Source organism: Ischnura elegans, chromosome 10 (genome assembly GCF_921293095.1).
Source record: "Ischnura elegans chromosome 10, ioIscEleg1.1, whole genome shotgun sequence".
In the NCBI taxonomy this organism is placed as follows: Eukaryota; Metazoa; Arthropoda; class Insecta; order Odonata; family Coenagrionidae; genus Ischnura; species Ischnura elegans.
The window spans coordinates 84,324,736-84,344,870 of record NC_060255.1 but is presented as its reverse complement, the minus strand read 5'-3'; the positions used below and the strand labels follow the sequence as shown (position 1 = coordinate 84,344,870).

Genomic DNA, 20,135 nt, shown 5'->3' with positions numbered 1-20,135 from the left:
TCCTTTACAACACATTCTAGTGGACGGTATTAAATAGTAAATAAGCTTCTGCAGAGTCTAAGACAACAATATGTATATATTTAGGAAAAACTGATGCATCAAAAATAACTAAATGTAGAATGTGTGAATGGCATTGTGAAAGTCATGAACTTTTAATGCAATTACAATTAAATTCAAATAACCGCCGGTAAATAGTGTCCTTAAGTATATACAATGCACCTGGAAGATGGCGCGCCGTCTGTGCAAATTGCATGGTGCAATTTTTTTCTAATAATTTAATAATGATAGAGCAATATAGAGCTGCCTCACAACCTAAAAAATATGCGGAAAAAAATTGATAAGCGTAAAAATCCCATTAAAAATAAAAAAGACGAAAACTAATATGTATTTAAACTCGGGGCGAATAAAAGAAAATCCGCGAAAATGCTAACAAAAAGGGGAATAAGCCGAATCTCGCCGTAGAATTTCTTTTTAATCGGAGAGAGCTAACCACCTACCTACTTATTTCTTTGAAAATTTTTAAAGTAAAAATTACGTCAGGTCATGACGACGATCACGGCTAAATTCAATCTAAATTAGCGATAATAACTAGAATATCTAATAAATATTTTAGATTTTTTTAAATTTAGAACACTGGAGAATGAAAATGCTATAGATGAGAAAAAAAATCCTGTTTTCTACCTTACATTCCACTACCACGGCAAAGATTCTGGCGTAAAATAGGAAGAGGGATGCTCACTATTGAATCAAGGTAAAAACAATGAAAAACTAAGGAATAGTTGAGACAACTAAGTATTTAAACAGCCTAAGAGCACTTCATTCTGTCTGTACAGCTGTAGTTTCACGAGGAATGTCCTCACAGGTGTTTTGATATCAATACAAAAAAACTCAAACCTATGGGAAACTTATACAAAATGAAAAAAATGATATCTAAGAAGAATTTTATTCACATTACTACTAAACGCACATTTAAGGGGAAAGAGGAACAACAAAGCTTAACGAAGATTTCTTTTATTCCTTGAGAGCTGATTCACGAATCATAGGTATGGTTGAAGGCAATAAAAAGGCAATAAAGCAAAGAAGGAATATGAATATTGAATGAAATATAAAATTTATTTGCATAAAATTTTACGATATGAGAATACATTGGAAAAAGCAAAATCAATAATAAAATAAAGACCAGGAAAAATTTTGATAAGTATGTACCGGTTTGTAGGTTGAGTTCAGAAAAAAGAATCGGAGGAAACCAATTAAAGATATGTAATGGAAGAAAAATTTTTGTGTGCAAAGAGGGAACACTGAGAGAAAAATAAAAATATGACTAGAACGAATGACTTCTGATATAAAAATACAGGCTGGATGTTAAAATTTTTGAATGATTACAAACTCATGAACATGATGATTTTTTCAAAAAAATTTTAATAATACCTAAGTAACCGAAAAACCACGTAGATTCACGCATCCTTACTTTTGCAACACCTCGGCTACCGACTTATGCTGAACAGTTCCTAGTGAAAGTGTATAGTTCACAGCCCAAAAGATAAAGGATTATCAAGATGTTGCAGTTACGTCACCGTAAGGATTAGAAGTCTAGCATCACTACTTGAATTACACCTCGAGGAAGAAAGTTACAAAACTTGATATTGCTCCAACACACCATGAACTGAATCGCCAATCACATGTTCTTTTCTTGGAAAATTTCCAGTCACAGTGAAATCTCCGCTCTAACTGCTTCCATAGGCCACACACATTTCTTCTCGGGGGAGAGTACAGCGATAAATGGCACTCGGAGTGGAATAAAGGCGAGCTAAAACCTGGCGTACTTCGTTTGAACTTTTGATCAAATGTCAAAAGTTGACGAAGTATACTGAGAAATGAGTAATATGTACTTTAATTTTACTCCACGATATCTGTAATTTCACCAGAAATTTCCTCACCAGGAGGTTTGACAAAGCGCAAAAGAGCCAAGCCCTACGCGAAACCTTATCAAAATAAAGTAAAAAATGGACTCAAAGGCAGAACATTTTTCGAATGACAGGAAATCTGCGAAATGTGTATTAAAAAAGGATAAAAGTTAGACCAAAACTCACGTACGATTTTTAAAATCCGAAAGAGAGTGGTTGGGGCTCAACCATTCCTAGACGTGGTTTTCCAAGGGTAATAAAGCATATGAGGATTATTATAGGAAAATGAAATAGGATAACAATTTAAAAGAATTTTACTGCAGAGTAATTGAGAAAGCATTGTAAAAAAACTAAATTAATAGTAAAACATTAGTAACAATTTTATTATAAAAAGAGAAATTTTTTTTAAGAAATTAATTTCAAAGTTTTCATGCTACCATTAAATAGTTACTTTTGTTGGAATACCCGTCCACGCACTTCATTGCTTATACTAATCGGTACTAACTTTTGATCTAAGCTCGTTGCTAAGCAGAAAAAGATGGCCATAATTTCTTGATTTCGACCTAATTTTTCATGTAAGATGTTTAAAAGGAGAAAATTGTATCAAGAACTAGATTTCATAGTTATATTGTAACAATTTTATTGCTATTGTTGTTACAGAAATACTCGTAGGTGTACTTCTTCATTTATATTTATCGGCACCAACTTTTGATCTAAGCTCGTCCCTGAGCAGAAGGATATGTCAGGAATTGCTTGATTTCGGCCTAATTTTTCATTGAAGGAAAGAGAAAATTGTTTCAAGAACTTAATTTCACAGTTTTAATGTTAAAATCTTATTATTATCGTTGTTATTGAAAAACTGTATTTTACTCCATCGTTTAGACTCATCGGCACCGACTTTTTATCTAAGCTCTACGCTAAGCAGTAGTATATCGCCGCAATCTCTCGATTTCGGACTAATTTTTCATAAAAGGGAAAATTTTTTCAAGAAATAAATTTCAGATTTTTATTACTGCCATTATATTGTAATTGTTGTTACTGAAATACTCGTACGTGTACTCCATCGCTTATACCATTCAGCACCAACTTTTGACCTAAGCTTGTCGCTAAGGCGAAGGACATGGCCGGAATTTCTTGTTTTCTGCCTAATATTTTATTGAAGGAGTTTATCAAGAGAAAATTGTTTTAAGAATTTAATTTCTAAGTTTTGATGTTACAATTTTATTTTTATCATTGATATTGAAACACTCACATGGGTAATAAAATGTGATTTGATGCTTTCCCGGCGAATAATGTGGCGGCCTTTAGAATGAGCCCCGAGTCGGAGCTCGAAACGTTTGCTAATATGGATAACGAGCGGGCTTCCTCCGCTCTTTTCAATGCAGGTCCACAGAGGGATAGGCGCGTTTCTAATTTTAAAATGTAGAAAAAAAAGGCAGGATCTTATGTACAAATTTAATTGGAATGTTCATGTACAAATTGAGGTCAGAGGACCTCTTTAAACACAACATTGGGAGTAATTAGACTATCCTCTGTTAAACGCACACGATGACTCATACTTACGTATCAACAGGAGACTTGAATGTGGAATTAGCCGCATTTTGATAAACGTTAATTAAAGAATGTGAGATATTGTTGCAAATGAACAAATGTATCAGTTTGTGCGCCGTTAACGTCAGGAATATTTACCGGTTTTTGTTTTTTTTTGTTTTCTTTTGTTTTTTTTTTATTATTTAAAAACCAATTTTAGGAAACAATAGCTATATTTAGGAAGTAAGGTATACCGTCGCATGTTCTCTGATAAATTATGTGCATTTTGGTACCTCATTTGTGGAGTTTGGTTGCGTATAAGTTGAGAAAAAGGTATCTATACAGTAGAAATAATATAGAAGATTTAATCCGGTGGGAATCCCGAGTAGAATTTACCAGCTCGTACGTCCACTTCACCGTTTATACTCATCTGCACCAACTTTTGATCTAAGCTTGTCGCTAAGCAGAAGGAGATGGGCGGAAAAATAGGCGCACACCCTTCCTCCCGCATCCACCAGCTCTTCTGGCTTTCACGCAAGTGCACACTGGTGGCGACAAGTGGGCGCGGCCCTGAGCGCCGAACAATTGAGAACGCCTCCCGATGCCTCGGGCAACAAAAACAGCGTGACTGATTGAGGGGAGACCCATTGTTTTCAAAGACCACGGGGCATTAGAGAGATATACTCTAGGAGGAAATACATGCTTTATCTGCAATCCCCCACGTGAAACACGAACTGTGCTGTCAATTTGAACGTTGGACAATGCGTTGGTTGAATTATTTCAGGTAACCTGAAGCATAAAATCGGCGATGAACCTTTGTGGAATTTAGACATAGTCAAAAAAGAACTTGGTTGATTCTACTGATTTGAATATAACTAGACCAGCTTCGAACAACTAATGATGATACCTATAAATGGACACAGGTCGAGCCGAATTCGTGGAATCAACCAAATACTTTCATTAGCAATTTAACTTGAAAAAGGCACATGAATACCAGAGCATTCTTTAGATTTTGTCTCCCACAGTTTAGGAGGAATGACGGACAGAGCGTTGGTTGAATTATTTCAGGTAACCTGATACATAAACTCGGCTATGAACTTATGTGGGATTATACGTTTTAGTCAAAAAAGAACTTAATTGATTCCACTGATTTTGATATAACAAGACCAAATTCGGTCAACAAACGATGGTATCTAGAATAGGAAACAACTCGTACCGTATTAAGTCGTGGAATCAATCAAATGCTTCATGTACACTTTAACTTTAAAATTGCCAATGGCACATGAATACCAGAGAATTCTTTTTTAGCCTCTGAATTTTTAGGAGGATACATCACTCCTGGTCATATGGTCGTATTTTTTCTTTATTAGACACGTTTAATAGGTACTATGTTACTGGCATTAAAAACTTCTCTGGAAATTTTCAGGGTAGGTATATATGGTTGCTCTTGTCAAACATTTTCCTATACCTCAAATTTGTGAATTTTACATCATCATTTTTTTCAGATGCAACATTTTTATATTTTAATTACAGGGAAATATTGAAAACATCTACTGTGCAGACACACAAAAAATTTCAAGAAGAGCTTCAGTTTGAAACGAGTAGTACGTTTAGAAGAAAGACTAATCAATGAGGACTGATAGGTCCTCATGAGGTTTCTAAGCACAAGTGAAGATAATTTCCCTGACCTTTACAATTATTGACTCGTATATATACTTAGATTGTACTTATTCTAGCGATGAAATGATGTAACTTGGTAATCCTTCTCCAATTGTTTCAAAGACAACGACCATTGAATGACGAAGATAATCTACGAGGAACTGAATGGCTTGTATGCAATCCTCGGCGCGTAACACGAATATACATCGTCAATAAGAGTGGTAGACAGGTATAGGCATTGTTCAACTAGCTTAAAAAAATGCCCATAGAAGATGCACGATTGCAAAATAATCTTATTTCCTTTTGTTCATTAACAATTCAAGTTTAGGGCACTTTCTCTTAAGTTTACCATCTTTATACCCATACATTTCTTTTAATTATAAATGGTTAAAATGAGATTGTGTAAATTAATTATTCTTCTCATGACTTTATGGCTTTAAAAATGCCGTGCAAATATGTTCATATAAATATATGCATCATTCATAGTTATACTATGATTCAGTATATCACTTTGAAATTTAAAAAAATATATTTGCCAAGATATTACTACTGATTCACGAAAATTAATGCAACATTAAAATTTTACTTAGTTACGACTCTATCAGGTTTCAAATGAACACTAACTCAACACACCAGGTAGTTATCCTACATGAGCGTTCTCAGAAAACACTTCGCTTATTACTATGCGATGATGAAGCTAGTCTTAGACATAGGGTAATAATTTCCAGTCATAAACTTTTCCTTTCGCTTTAATTACAGCCCGTAAACCTCATTGTAATTCGCTAGGTTTTCAGAAATACGCGGACGAGTAGGAAACTTGCCAAATAAAAAAATCCGAGGGATCAATATCCCAAGTTATAACACGATTTACATAAAATCAAATTTCCAGACTTTTCCTAAGTTTCCTGTTCACCTTCATATACTGCAGCCCTGGTAAATTAAGCGAAAATTTCCAATACTTAGTTCACGCTATCAAATTCCACGGCGAAAAATATTAAAGCTTCTATATTTTAACACATGCGGCAGCGAATACGGCAATTGTAAACAGGAAAGTCGCAGCAATTGCGGAAGACTCATAGGGGTATAGGTTTCTAAAACCATACGTTTCACTTTTGGCTTGCAGCTCTATGTTCACTTTTTTTATGGACCCATAATGGGGCTAAGTGAATTTTTACAGTGTAAAAATACTGACTGGGAAATTAAAAAAACTAAACTTCTATCGAATGCCATCAACGGAATCGCCATTTTAAGAATTATAGCTAAAGATTAGCAATTAATATTCACTAAATATCCTGTTCAAGTCTCAGCATGCAGACATCATACCTGAATTTTAATTCCATGATACACAAATACCCAAAATAGGATCTTTTAACGTAAGACCACAGGGAAAAAAATCACATTGATTCGACTTCAAAAAGTAGTATGGACCTCTAACTTTAATATTTTATTTTTAATGGCGATAAATATTAATCCAAACATGATAAATTACGTTTTTTCACAAAGATGTGAACTCCGTGATAATATGGGCATTATTTCTTTCGGAATCAAACGTTTTTTCAAGAAGGGTGGATTTCCATTGCCGCATTCGATTCCAATTTTTCATTTTCATTTTTTTATGATTTCATTTATTTTTATATTATTTGATTGTTATTAAAATAAGATCAATTAACATAAATGATAAAAATAATCACTAGGTCAAGATTCGAACTAAAATTATTAGTCGAATGCATGTGCCCTCGAGTCGTTGGAAAACTATTCATCTAAATCTCTACAAAAAGAACTTCCTTGAACACTAAAAAATGTCATGAGAAAATTCTTTTTCATAAAGCGGATGATATATTAAAATAATTTTTTAACGTTTAACTGCCTAAAAAAGGTTAACATACCTCCATTTCCTCGTAAGGAACTCATGTTATCTACATCGTTCCCCACTCAAATCCATTGCTTATCCGCTTCGCCAATCTCCTCAGAACCCCTACTGATATTACAACCTTCCAAGTACTGTTTTGAGCACAGAAGGCTCAAGGTTTTCAAATCCCCAGCCTGATGCAGATGTTAAGTCTTACTAAAACGCGGATCATGTTAAAAAATTGAGGTATAGCCAACAGATACGTTTTACGTGCTCGCAGCGTGGTGAACGTTGCGTAATAAAAATTCAATCCATACCAAATATTCAAGCGATAGTCCGCAATGTACCATTTAGATTACTGTTTCCCAACTCGTAGAAATTTGCTCAGGGACGAAGTTTAGCTGTAACGTTCCTTCCTCAGTTTTTATGACGCATTAAGAATCCAGTAACTCAGTTTTTCCCATTTCGTTATCCTATTTCAAGGTCCCCAGCTCTTAGCGACTTTTTGATTAATCCATTGGACCACTCCCAGACTCTCGCGGACTCAGCTGTTGTTCACAGACCTTTTAGTGGGAACCAGTGATATATATGTACAGATATTAGTGATGGGTACCTTCGCTTCCCTTCGGTATTGTTAACCAAGAGGAACAAGTTTAATAATTCGTTCCTTCCTATCCTTTTTCATGTGTTAAGAACGTATCTATCATCTCAGGCATAACTTTTAGTAATTTTACTATTTTCGTAATGAAAAGTAACTTCGTCCCTATGTACACTTCTCCATTAAAAACTGAACTGGGTTTCAACACTAAAGGATCTAACGCATCTAGGTCATCCTTTGAAAATGTCAATGTCGCAAAGACTCATTTCTAGCATATATGTAGCTGTAACTTCTTGAATCATACTTGGCAGAAACAAGAAGCGGAGGGTCTTACATATAAATATTACCTGTGATGATTCTGTTAACGAAAAAAAAGCTTGGATTGAAACCCAATCATTTCCCAACCCAACCCAAACTTTTTCAATCCAAACCTTCTCATTTCAACAAAAAAAAGTCCATTACGTCACATTTTCATGCACAACATTCTTAATTCCACCGAGTAAACTAGCCGAAAATGATTACGGTCAATAATTCCGTTGCGAATACGAGATTGTGGCATTAGGTAATATCATTTTCATGGAAATTGTTTCTTTGAAATTCATCCTTGAAATTTCTCAAAATCTTACCGGTGCCCGGGCTATCTCCGCTGCCTCGATGGTCCCCGTTGCCCCTATGGTCCCCGCCGTTGCCTCGGTGGTGTATGCCCCTGCGGTGGTGCTCGCCGTTGGGCCTGTGGTGCTCCTCGCCACCCCGGACGTGTTCTCGTGCCTGCGGGTGTCCCTGCTGCATCGGGGGACAGGCGTGCGAGGTGAGCGAGCCACCCTCGCAGCGACACGTGTTGGGCTTGACGCACATGCCATGACCGCACGACCGGGAGCAGATCGCTGGACAGTGGGGAGAAAGAAGCAAGGGTATGAGATCAGGGGCATGGGGAAAAATTAAGAATGATAGTCTGAATTAGTTCAATAAATCATGGGCGAGAGGATGCTGAGGGAAAGAATAATGTTGATTAACCCATTTCCACCCGGTGATATCATATGAGATCACTTGATAATTAACAGATTGCGTAATTACCTGTCTGGATATTTGCACATCTATTCTCCATGCTATATCAATTATGTATATTTCTCTGATATCCAAATGAGATTTTTTAAATGTTCGCTTTGAGTTCATTCATACACAAGCCTTCGCTTGAAATTTGCTAATATTTTAAGTGATATCATACGAGAACACCAGGAGGCAATGATTTCACGTCTCGGAGAGGTCTAAAATGATATGCAAAATTATTTGCCAACGTTTTGATACATTTTAATAAATTTTTCATGGCTTTTTTGCAAATAATTATTTACTGATATCAGTAAACAAACCTTTGCATATAATTCTTAGACCTACACTCCGAGAAGGTATCCAACATTAAAAATTTGAGGTCAAGAAAAAGGAAAGAATAATACTCTGACGATACATCATTAAAGTACACGTTTTCATTAAAAACATCTTGGGTAGTCCTAGCATAAAATACGTAAACTTTACCGTACTTGGCCCCACTACTTACTATCACCTTGATTTATTGCTAAGCAGGGTGACAGAGTGAAATGCAAACAGAAATCGCCATACTGGATTTGACCAATATTCCTGCGCCCTGAAAGATGAAATCGCCTCTCGACGCCGCGCCGCCTCGATGACGAGAGGCGACTGGTTCGTCGGTGACGCCGCGAAGTTACACTCTTCATCGGTGCACAACCAAAGTTACGAGTAGCTTATGGCACGGCTGTCCACTCATGGGTTAAGATAAGGTTTGGGGCCTGTCCCTCCCCGGAAATGAGGATCAATATACGCCACTATGATAGATAATGCCACTGATAAGAGATAAGACATCGCGGTGCGGAAGGATCGGAAATGAAAACAATTATTCTACAAAATATTTTTAAAAGTTACCAACAAACCACGTTTTTATTTAAGCTATAGGAAGAAAATACCAAAATAAGTAAATTTGAAAACTGTATTTTTATTAGAACTAAAAAGGAGAAATTAAAATACCCTGCCTACCACGTTAGTATAGTAGCACGCTAAAATTTAGCAGATAAAAGACTACACGTTCAAAACCAAAACCGTGATGCGCAATCGCTTTAAATTTGACACGGGAGTGATTTGAATCCTTCATCATATATGTATTTGAGATTTTGGTTGTAGTATCGCAATGAATGATTCCAGAGAAATAATTTTATTTGAGAGACTGAAATTGATGGGCAATACGTTTTTTGCTGTGGACGTTTTACGTTTTTTGCTCTTTTCGGTAAAATGTAAGTGTAGGACTTTGGGCCAAAGCAGGTTGGTTTATTTACTTCTCTTGAGTTTAAAAAGAAACGCGATATCTCAAATAAACTTTTAAATGCGTTTTAATATTTTATTCTTTTTAGTTTCAATATAAACATGTTTTTAAATATTTTTTTCATCTTTTGTAATATTATTTTCCCAATTTTATTTCGGAATTTTATTTTATAAAAATGAGCCCTATTAGGTCACCCAAAACTTCAACATGGAAAAGTGAGAAATAGCAAAGTCTAAAACGATACAATATGTGCTAAATCAAATAGTAAAAGCACTAAAAAATATAAAGCAGTGAAGTCAGTAGTAGTATTAGAACCAAAAATCTTCTGATTCATATTCTTTAACCGTACGACCATTGAACACCTAGTACAATAACGGAGAATGAAATCCTAAAATTTACGCGGTAGTTGAGCGATCACTTAAAATGTTAACTGTCGAAAATTGAAGACCTAGCAATTGTGCAAGGATGCATTTTCATCTGGTTCTGATCTGCAATAAAATTTCAAGTCGATAGCTAATCGTGCTAAATGTATCTTATTTCACGTTATTATCTGCAACATTCCAAACACTTAACAGCATTCCAAATTAATTTTAACACAAACGTGTATTTTATTAAGAGGACTAACCTTAGTATCAGTTTTAAGGAGGAAAGAAGTTCTGACAGTTAGATCGTAACTGGTTTGAGCAAGAAATACGGGTAAACAGAGAGTTGGAGTATAGAAAATAATCAATAAAAAATTAAATTACAGATAAAAAGCGTTTGCTAATCAAATCTTAACAAAACGAGCCAAAAATTTCTTTTAATTCCAGAAAATGTCCACTGACTTATCGTCGAATACGAGAGTTCCCTTGAAAATGGAACGTGTAACTTGAAACAGATTGACTGAATAAAAATAACTGCACAACATAACCAAGATCAGCTTCCAATTTGAAGTAAATTTATCTCAAAATGTCAGTAAGGTTAGAAGAAGTTTGTTTAAGTATTAATTAAAAGACAATTTCACGTAACTTACGGATTATGCAGAAGCCTCCTGCTTTCTTCTGGGTCCACCCTGGGCAGCAGTAGTTCCGGTACCTTGAGCGGCAAACATTTGGCCTGTAAAGAGAAGAGGGAAATCCTTAGAAAATCAAAATATCCTAGAAACATTTAGATTGGATACTTCGTAATTTATACTCGTGAGCTTCAGGGAATAAGTTATTGAAAAATATCAAAGAAGTCAGGACTAGAGGTCAGAGGGAGAAAAATAATAAGATTTCTATTAAAATGGCCAAAATACACGATTCCTTTCAACTAAAATTTTAAAATGATCGTTATCTTTTCAGAAATTGAGACTCTCTTGAACTATCGATTACCAGTCTCTTTCACAGACGAGGAGCTTTCTGGAAAGGATTCAAGGATCGTTTAAATAGGAGCAATATGCAGTGCAAATACATTTATCAGCGGTTTACAAGCCTGAACGTAAATATAATTTTTTTATTATGTCAATAGTTAAAACTATTTTCCGTTCTGCAATTATTCCTCTTACCTACGCATGCATAGTAGAAAACACGGAATTAGGCGGACGATTTAAGTCGTTATGGACAGCATATAATATTGGGTTGAAATATAAGCACTGCTCTAAATGAAAGGAATAGTTTTCCTTATACTTAGATTAACTTATGGCTTAAAAAAACACAGAAGACAGCCTAATCATCAAACATGCTTATCAACCGATTATTTATTATTTATCTTTGCACGTTCAAAAATATCCTGCCCTCCAGTCATGAACAAGATGGGCCTGATTTAGGGAAATTAAAATGCTCAACGAAAGTCAATAAATTTTAGCTATATGATTTGAAATTTTTAAGCCATATGATTCTTGAATAACACGATGAAGTTGAAATACATCTTTCTTTAAATGCTAAATAATTTTCCACGTGTACATGCCGACAAAGAACTTATATATGACGTCCAAACTTCTCGATTCATCTTTAACCTTGAAGTCATTGGCATGCAGCCATTACCGCATTTCCTAATTTGCGACTGGCAAGTGACCAATGGAAAATTGAGCAGGGCTAATATCTACAAGTAGTATCTCGCAAGAGCCTGCACCAATGAAAAAAAATATGAGAAAAGAAAGAATGAGGAATAAATGAATGGATCTTTCTATGGGAAAAACATTCAAGGTTATAGAAATGCTGAGGATGGACCATAAGCTACACATATTTCAGGGAGGCAGGGGCTTAGTTTAAAGTGATTTGCAAATTAATCAATGGAAGCTGAAACATAAAATATTTTCGACGTAATTTTTTAGCTTTTTGGTATTTTATTCCGTATTTTCATATTTGACATCTCGTTGCTTTAAAATTTACTAAAACACTGCAACATAATGCAAATAAAATTGTTAGTCGTTGGGTGAGTTGGCGAATAACTTTCCAGGAAACCTTACCAAATTGCAAGGGGAAGGGCTGAAGCCCCAAAATATACGAAGCGATTACTGGCCTCGAAAGAGGCTATGTCAAAGGGATAATGCACAAAATGAACAAGGATAGAAGAGTGGCCTCTCCAATTGAATAATTAGATTTTGAAGTATGGAGAAGGACACAGGAGGAAATTAATGATTAAGAATCTACAAAGTTGCCGAACTTCCCCTTCCTACTGGCCTTTGATTTGTACTTGGCCGTATTTCACAATAACTATTGTCGTTAGCAACTCTGCATTCCTAGTAAAGATAGTGATAGCCATATAGTAAAATATTACTACTTTTCACAAAATAGGCAAAAAAAGGAAAGCAATTCATTCACTGAATATTATAGTTATGAGGTAAGCCCTGCTGAATGTAGCCTATGCAGGATTGAATAAATAAGAAAGCTGAGTTAATTCAATAGACTGAGATAATAAGTGCGATACGTAAGGAAAATGATAAATAAGGGGTGAAGAATGATCGACGATATCTTAAAATAAGCTTAGATACTATCCCGAGAGCAGCTCCTACAGGGTACTGCAGACACTATCCACAAATAATGAAAAGGACAACAATTTAGGGAAAAACCTATATAAATCATCACACCTTTTTCGACCCGAAGACCGATTTAAATAGGTAAGGGTAGAATTTACCCCAAACTAAGTCGTTGACGAGTACATACAACGCATTCAGTGTATTAGTTGCAGATGAATTTTCCAGCGACTACACAAGAGTTCTCGAAAAATAAGGCAGGGCTTTTTTTTTTTTTTTTTACAAAAAGTCGCAATCCTCTATCGATAACCCAAGACGAATTTAATCATACCATTAGCAGAAAATAACGAGGCCCACCAACTATCACACGGCCTGAGCACTCGGCAAAGCTTACGGTAAATACGAAACCGTACATGTTCTCCGTGAGATGAATGATATCAACCAAGTATGTCTGACGAACTGAATCATATTCACGGCTTGATAACTTACTGTTCGAAATACGGAATCTCTGACGGATTGCATTTTCTCATTTGAAATTTGACATACAATTTTAAGGAGCCGTTCCACGAGTACTTCGGGGTCAGGACAATGATTACACTAAGTTTCCAATATATGTAGATACGGTTATATTTTCTGTGATAACACTGGGGAACAATTTTCAACCTTATTAAAGTATACCGGGACTAGCCACGGTGATTGCTTTCCCGGTCAAGGCGAATGATTTTTCTTCTGTGGATTTTTCGCACAATTTTTAACCTATTTTCTGCTGACTTCAATTTTTGAGCAGGTTAGGGTAAAATAGGCATGATAATTTCAAAAACTGTAGGTAGTTTTCTTCTACCACGTCAGGTTTTTTTACTATTCCTCGCGTAATTGTGACCACTCTCTGCTAGATTGAGCGTCGATCACAGGAGGCATCACTGCTCTCCAATTGGCTGACATCAACCTTATCCGACGGGCGCCGGGTGACTGACGCCGCCGTAGGAGACCGGCGACAAATTCATGGCAGTTTAGTTATGCAGGAGATACTACAGTGAGACACAGGCACGTTGCCCGAAATTTGCTTCGTGTGTTGCGCGAGTTGCCTACACGAATAATTTTTTTGCCAATTCACACGCATCTGCAACTTTGTATAAATCATATGCCCATTCCCAGATTGTCACTGGCCAAACGTTCCCTCCTCTTCCGCCTCTCTTCCCTCATTAATTCTCTTCCAGACCACATCGACCCGTTCTCTTTTCCTATCCACACCTTTACAAACCGCGCTCTTTCCTACGTTAATAAAAACTCTTAAGGCCAATGACATTACTTTCAATGCATTGTTATTTATTTAAATTTATTATGTTTGATAGTGTTTGTACTTTTTATGTTTTTTATACTGTGCCACTATAATCTGGTAATTATGCTGTATGGGGGCAACTTGATAAATAAATAAATACATAAAATCATTCTGTATGGCCAGTATATAAGGTAATATTTCACTTTAAATTCCTTCACTTGCAAATTTTGTAATACGAATGGGACAACAATAGGGTATATTGTAGCTTAAAAAGTTGACGTGAAGGATAAAAACTGAGGTAATTTTCTTATTCAGAGGCCAAAATTTAGTCGAAAACAAGTCGTAGATATAAGACAACAAAATGGCCGTTCACCAGTGTAAGTCACTGATTCTTTCCCCGCGAATATCGCAGGTAAAACGTACTACCGTACAACCTATCCATACAGACATCTCAAGCGGATTCTTTTGAATGCATAGGGGGTGATCAACCTTCCACAGACGTAACCAAGGTAGTAAAATACAACCTACCTTTTAGGGGGAGTTGATCAAACACCATAAAATGCTCACTCCATACAATGCTTTCCGATAGCCATCGAAAGTAAAAGGATAGAAAGGACCGCACCGCCTGATTGGAAAGGGTTATACGAACTGAAAGCCTTCTGAGAAATAACACGCGAGTAACTACCGATTGATGAGCCGAAAAGGTTCCCTTCCTGACACTTGTCACTTTTTATCACTTCAAAGCCACAACTTATATTGATTGCGATTTCTGAGATCATTTAACTTCTTCTCCATCACATGCTCCACAACCTTTCGTATTTGCCAGTAAATTAACACTCCTTGAAAACGCTAAGCAAATCTGGCCATTCCCAATGTAAATTAAAAAAGGGATATTTTCGACAAGAGGCCGGAGAGTAACTAATTCACAGAATGAAAGTATAATTTGTCAGGTAAGATAACAAAAATTTCTCCAATTTGAGTATCTCTGAAATACTTAAATTAAAGGTTAGTATATTTTTGAGAATATTACGTCAAAATGATTATAAAACTTTACTGGTACTTTTGTTAGTTGATTTATGGATTTCCAACTTAATATTTCCAATCTTTAATTCTCGTTATGATTTTAGCAACGAGGCGGGACGATTACCTGAACGGCTTTCCTGTAAGCGGAGCAATTATAAATTAATTAAGTACGTTTAAGTTCTTGACGAAAACGTAGTAATTTTTTAGAATAATTGAGAAAGCCCATTACCATTGATGAAAATTTTCAAAATTGATGATGACTACTAAAGTAATATGAGATAAACACAAGTACATTTACACTCATTTATTGATGGAAAACATAAAGAATAAGGTAACTGGGTCCCCAAAATAAAATATGCATGGCATTAATGGCATAATACTCTCATGAAGAACACGTCGTCCCGCTCTATATTTAGTTATTAGCTCAATCAAGGCAAGCTAATCTCAGTTAAGTATACGTAATTCAATAATAATTATTTACGGAGAGGACCACAATAACATTAAAAATAAACACATTCATGATAAAAACAGGAAGCAGTGATGATTTTTGTGATATACCTGAAGAAATTTCATCAACAAATAGAAGAAAGAAAATTCAGCGGGTGTGGAAATTTCTCCTCGCAGCTGTAGTCCAAAGTAAATTGTACGATCGAAATAATAGAAGACCAATCGTTAAAATTAAGACTATAATTACAAGGGATGCGGATTATATTCAAATGTCTTTCTCCCAAACTACTCGAAACGTTTTAAACAAACTTCAACTGTGAAAATTGTAATAAATTGTACACGAGGCTACGTGGATAACGGGTTGATTCGCTGTCTAATTTAGCCTAAATAATAGGATAAGAAGGTATCATTGCAAACAATGCTCTCGAAGGGATTGCAACTCTTCGCGTTATTTTTCTCAGGAGTACCGACTGAAAAATAACAGTCACACTTGCATTACTGAGAGATGGTTAAATTGCTCCATGATGGAAGATTTCTCCAAGGCTTAGATGATTTGACTTCAATTTTAATTGATGAACTAGATACCGACCTAGATAAACATGCCAGGAAAGTATCCTGACGCCACCAAGATGGCACTTCGATAATTTCGGAGATTATGGAAATAATAAAAAAGTTACTCATCTTAGCAATTGAAATTATCAACCCTTATAAAGAAGAAAAATAGAAACACAGACATCCTTAACAAAATATCTGGGAATTGGAGTCAAGGTTTAATACGGTAAGATCTAGTCAGAAGTTCTAATCCAGATTAATTTGGAATATGACGAATCTTGGGCCACTCATGGCCAGGATTAGAGGTCATCTTCCAGACTAAGCCAGAAATATATTCCTTTATTGACAGCTGCGATGAACATCCGCGACATATGTGATCGAGGATATTCATATCTTACGTCACCTAGAACTCAAGAACTAGATGCCATTAAGATTGCCACAATTTGTTCAGCCCGATGAAAATGCGACTCGCCACAGAGGGATGTATATTACATATGAACTCATTTTGTATCGACCTAAGTAGTACAATATCCATGAAAGGGCGAGAAAAACATTATCTGTGAAATAAGAAAACTAGAAAATGATTGCTCCAGTGATGAAGACAATGATTGTTTAATGTCATGACAAAGCCAATGCGCGGATAAAAATCTTTCGTCGTGGACTTCTATTTCAAGAGTTTGGTTGGAAAAATTTAGATACCGAATAATGATGGAGATCAAATGGATCGACCAAGTAAGTCATGAGGAAATCTTCATAAGAGTGAGATAGAACAGAAAACGCTTCTGAAAACGCAGACATGATGACAACTCAATCGGGAGTAAAAATATGTTGAAGACAATCGCGTGCGGATATGGGAAAGGGAAGAGCTTCCTATGAGATACACCAAATCATTAATGATGTCAAGAAGAAGAAAAACGTGAGCATAGGAAGATCATTTAATTATTTGCGGTGAATTATTGGCGTGAAGTTTTTCTCGGTATTTCCACCGATTGAAATCATTTCATATTAATAACGGTTCAACTAAGATATAAAGTGATACTACTTTGCACTTTTCCACATAAAACTTCATTTCACCAGTGTCAACACCTTTCACTGCACTGTAGCATTATCAAGACAGTCTTCTGTCTTTATCAAGCAGTCTGCAGCATTATCAAGACTTATTATTACACAGTATCTCCTTCTTCCATTCAATTTAACGTTTCAACTAACCACTAGTTGTCCGTTGAAACGTTGGCGATAAACAACGACTAAAAGCCGCGGATATCCCGAGAGAATTTCTCTCACTTGGAAATTTAGATGATAGAAATACTGAGTGAGGAGTCGTGCTGAAACAATGTGGGCCTTATTGATGGAGACGAATAACGGTACAAAATTATTAAAACATCAAAAAATGGATCAAGTCTAGATAACTTAAAATGATTGAGTGACTTCATATTATATTTTATTCTAGTGCTATAAATTTTCAAAGTTAATCCTCATTTTATCACGGCAGTCCTAAAGAATTACAAGAATCTATTTGGGATTCCTAAGGAAGGCCCATAGAGACATCGACTACGTGAGCCTCGGCGTCACCTTGTGTGGTAACCCTTGAAATCAGAAAATCCGTGTCTGTTCCGAGAATATCTCGTCCCTCGCTTATGGGATCCCACGTGCCTAGTAGGGGACACACTGGAATGAGTCCTGGAGCAGTGAGGGGTGCGCTGGAATGCAACTCTCTTGGGACGAGATGCGTTTTAGTCCCAACGACCCCGAACGATTCCCCGCGACCGAATAGAATACTATTACAAGCTAACATAAGTGATGCTACTTCACGCAGCCTCTTCTTGTGTATTCATTTATTTATAGTGTATAACGTATATCTAACATATAGATACAATTACAGGATGAACTTTTATCACCAAAATAAGTACAATTTCTATATAATAGTGTTAGATTGCTCATGTACATAAATTATTTTGATTTTCAAGTTCCTTTCACATAAAATTTCCATTGCCTAAGAGCAAAATTTCCCATCATACTCAAATAAATTCAGCCCGTTATATATTGTACCACAGGAATTACAAATTCTATTTAAAGGGGAATTTTTATAGTAGTCACTTTTAACATTCATAACGTAAGAAGTCCTCTTATACCTTACTTTGATAATTGGAACACCCATGCATATTCTACTAGTGAGACTACTACGTTCACCTTCATTTAAAACGTCAAGCAAAAACAACGAATCTTTTTGTTATCTCCTTACACATAGTTTTTGAAGTGGTATTGAGGAGACTCCTCCGTGGAAAATTTAGTTATCAAGACACGTTAAAAATAGGCAATAGCCGTTTCGTCCGAGAAAATGCTGCGTCCGATTCATTTTGTTACCTATACTATCATAAATAATAGAGTAAGAAGGTATTACTATAAACAATTCTCTCGAATTGACTGCCTTTCTTCACATTTTTTTCAGGTACCCAAATGAAAAGTAACTACCACGTTCACATTACTTAGGGAAATACTAAGCTCACAACCGCTATACGCTGGCATAAAATTTAACTCTGAATTAAAGTCTACACCTGCCACTTACAATGAAAAAATGCCGCAATAGTGAAAATAGTATGCAAGTAAAGAGAATCATCGTTTTAACTCTGAAAAGAGAAAATAGGAAAGTATCGCTCCAACTAGTAATTGTGTAACCTCATCATTGCGTCAACATGTGGATAAAATGTGACGATAAAGTAACTACTGAGTAGGGAGTCGTGCCAAACCAATTACAGACATCTTGATTGATGACATATTGTGTGAAAAATAATAATTATAATAATAATAATTTATTCTTCCATGCATACATATTTTTTTACAGGCTATTACATCCATTCAAGGAAGTAAGGTAGCCCATAAGGCAAATGAACCAGACGCAGCATTTACCGATAGAGAGAGCTATGCATCAAAGAAGCTGCGAGCACTTGCAGGCACAAATTCAAAATTAACTCTTCCATGAAAAACGACAAACTCTTCATTAGTGTTTCAGCCTGAAGGTTGGTTTGGATAGGTGAAATTAGAGCTTGCCAATTGCAAAACCACAAGTGAGTGAATGTATAACATTAAGGGCAGCGTACAGTAGGCGAAATCCATAAACTAGGAGGAATAAAGTCGAACAAAAAACTTTGGAAAGGGAAAATTTGAGAAACGTAGTAAATTATATAATATATTCTTAAATATTATACGTAGTGTTGCACGTTATCGTCTCACTCTCCATCAGTGCTTCAATCCGAAGGTTGGTTTGGATGGGTTAGGGTATGGTTCACCACGGAAAATGCCATGGACGTGTGGATTTTAATGTTCAGGGTAGTAGGGCCAGTTCTTTCGTCTAGGTTAACTCGCATGACGAATTTTGGTGAGGGTATCCAAAGGTTTCACTTGGGATTTGAATTCGAGGCCCTTTGAGTCAATATCCGATCGCTCTCCCTGTTAGACCACGATAAATAAATTTTATCTTTCTAATAACAATTAAAAATAAAATGGGGATGAGTGATGAACGGTCGAACAATACAAAAAAGACAATTTGGGGAATGCAGGTAGATTGGAAGAACCACCGGCATAAGCATAAGCAGGTTATCCAAAGCTTAACACTCTCCGTATCAAGGATCATCCAATTTACTTTAACTTCGAAAGTCACCGAATAGAATGGGACAATACCTTAAACAGCACCCTTGACACATCCCTTACAACATAAAGGTGTCCTAGGAATGGAAATTCAGAAGTTTTGGACGTTGCTTTAAAGCAATTTCCAACAAAGGTGTACTGACAATCTTTCCTGTGCATCCCATTAAAGATTTTTCACAAAAAAATTTTCACTGAATATCTCAATACAATTTACTCGAGTGAATACCCAAAAAGAGTTTTAAAATGGTAAAATACACATGAATGCCAACCATTTATAAGAGAGAGGCATGAGAACAGGAGGGGCAAGAAAGATGGTAAGAAAACGCACTGAGAAAAAAATCAGTCAAAAAGTTACACCACTACAATTTCAAGCTATTCTTTACTT

At 35.9% G+C, this 20,135-nt stretch overlaps 1 protein-coding gene across 1 annotated transcript in view; it reads right to left on the bottom strand.

Moving 5' to 3' along the window:
* LOC124166374 (fibrillin-1-like) overlaps positions 1-20,135 on the bottom strand; it is a 140,030-nt gene that overhangs the window by 78,735 nt on the left and 41,160 nt on the right. The window contains exons 2-3 of the mRNA XM_046543874.1: positions 10,882-10,964; positions 8,167-8,424 (exon numbers count right to left, since the gene is read on the bottom strand). Of these exons, the coding sequence (XP_046399830.1) occupies positions 8,167-8,424; positions 10,882-10,964 (341 nt within the window). The remainder of the gene's footprint in view (positions 1-8,166; positions 8,425-10,881; positions 10,965-20,135) is intronic.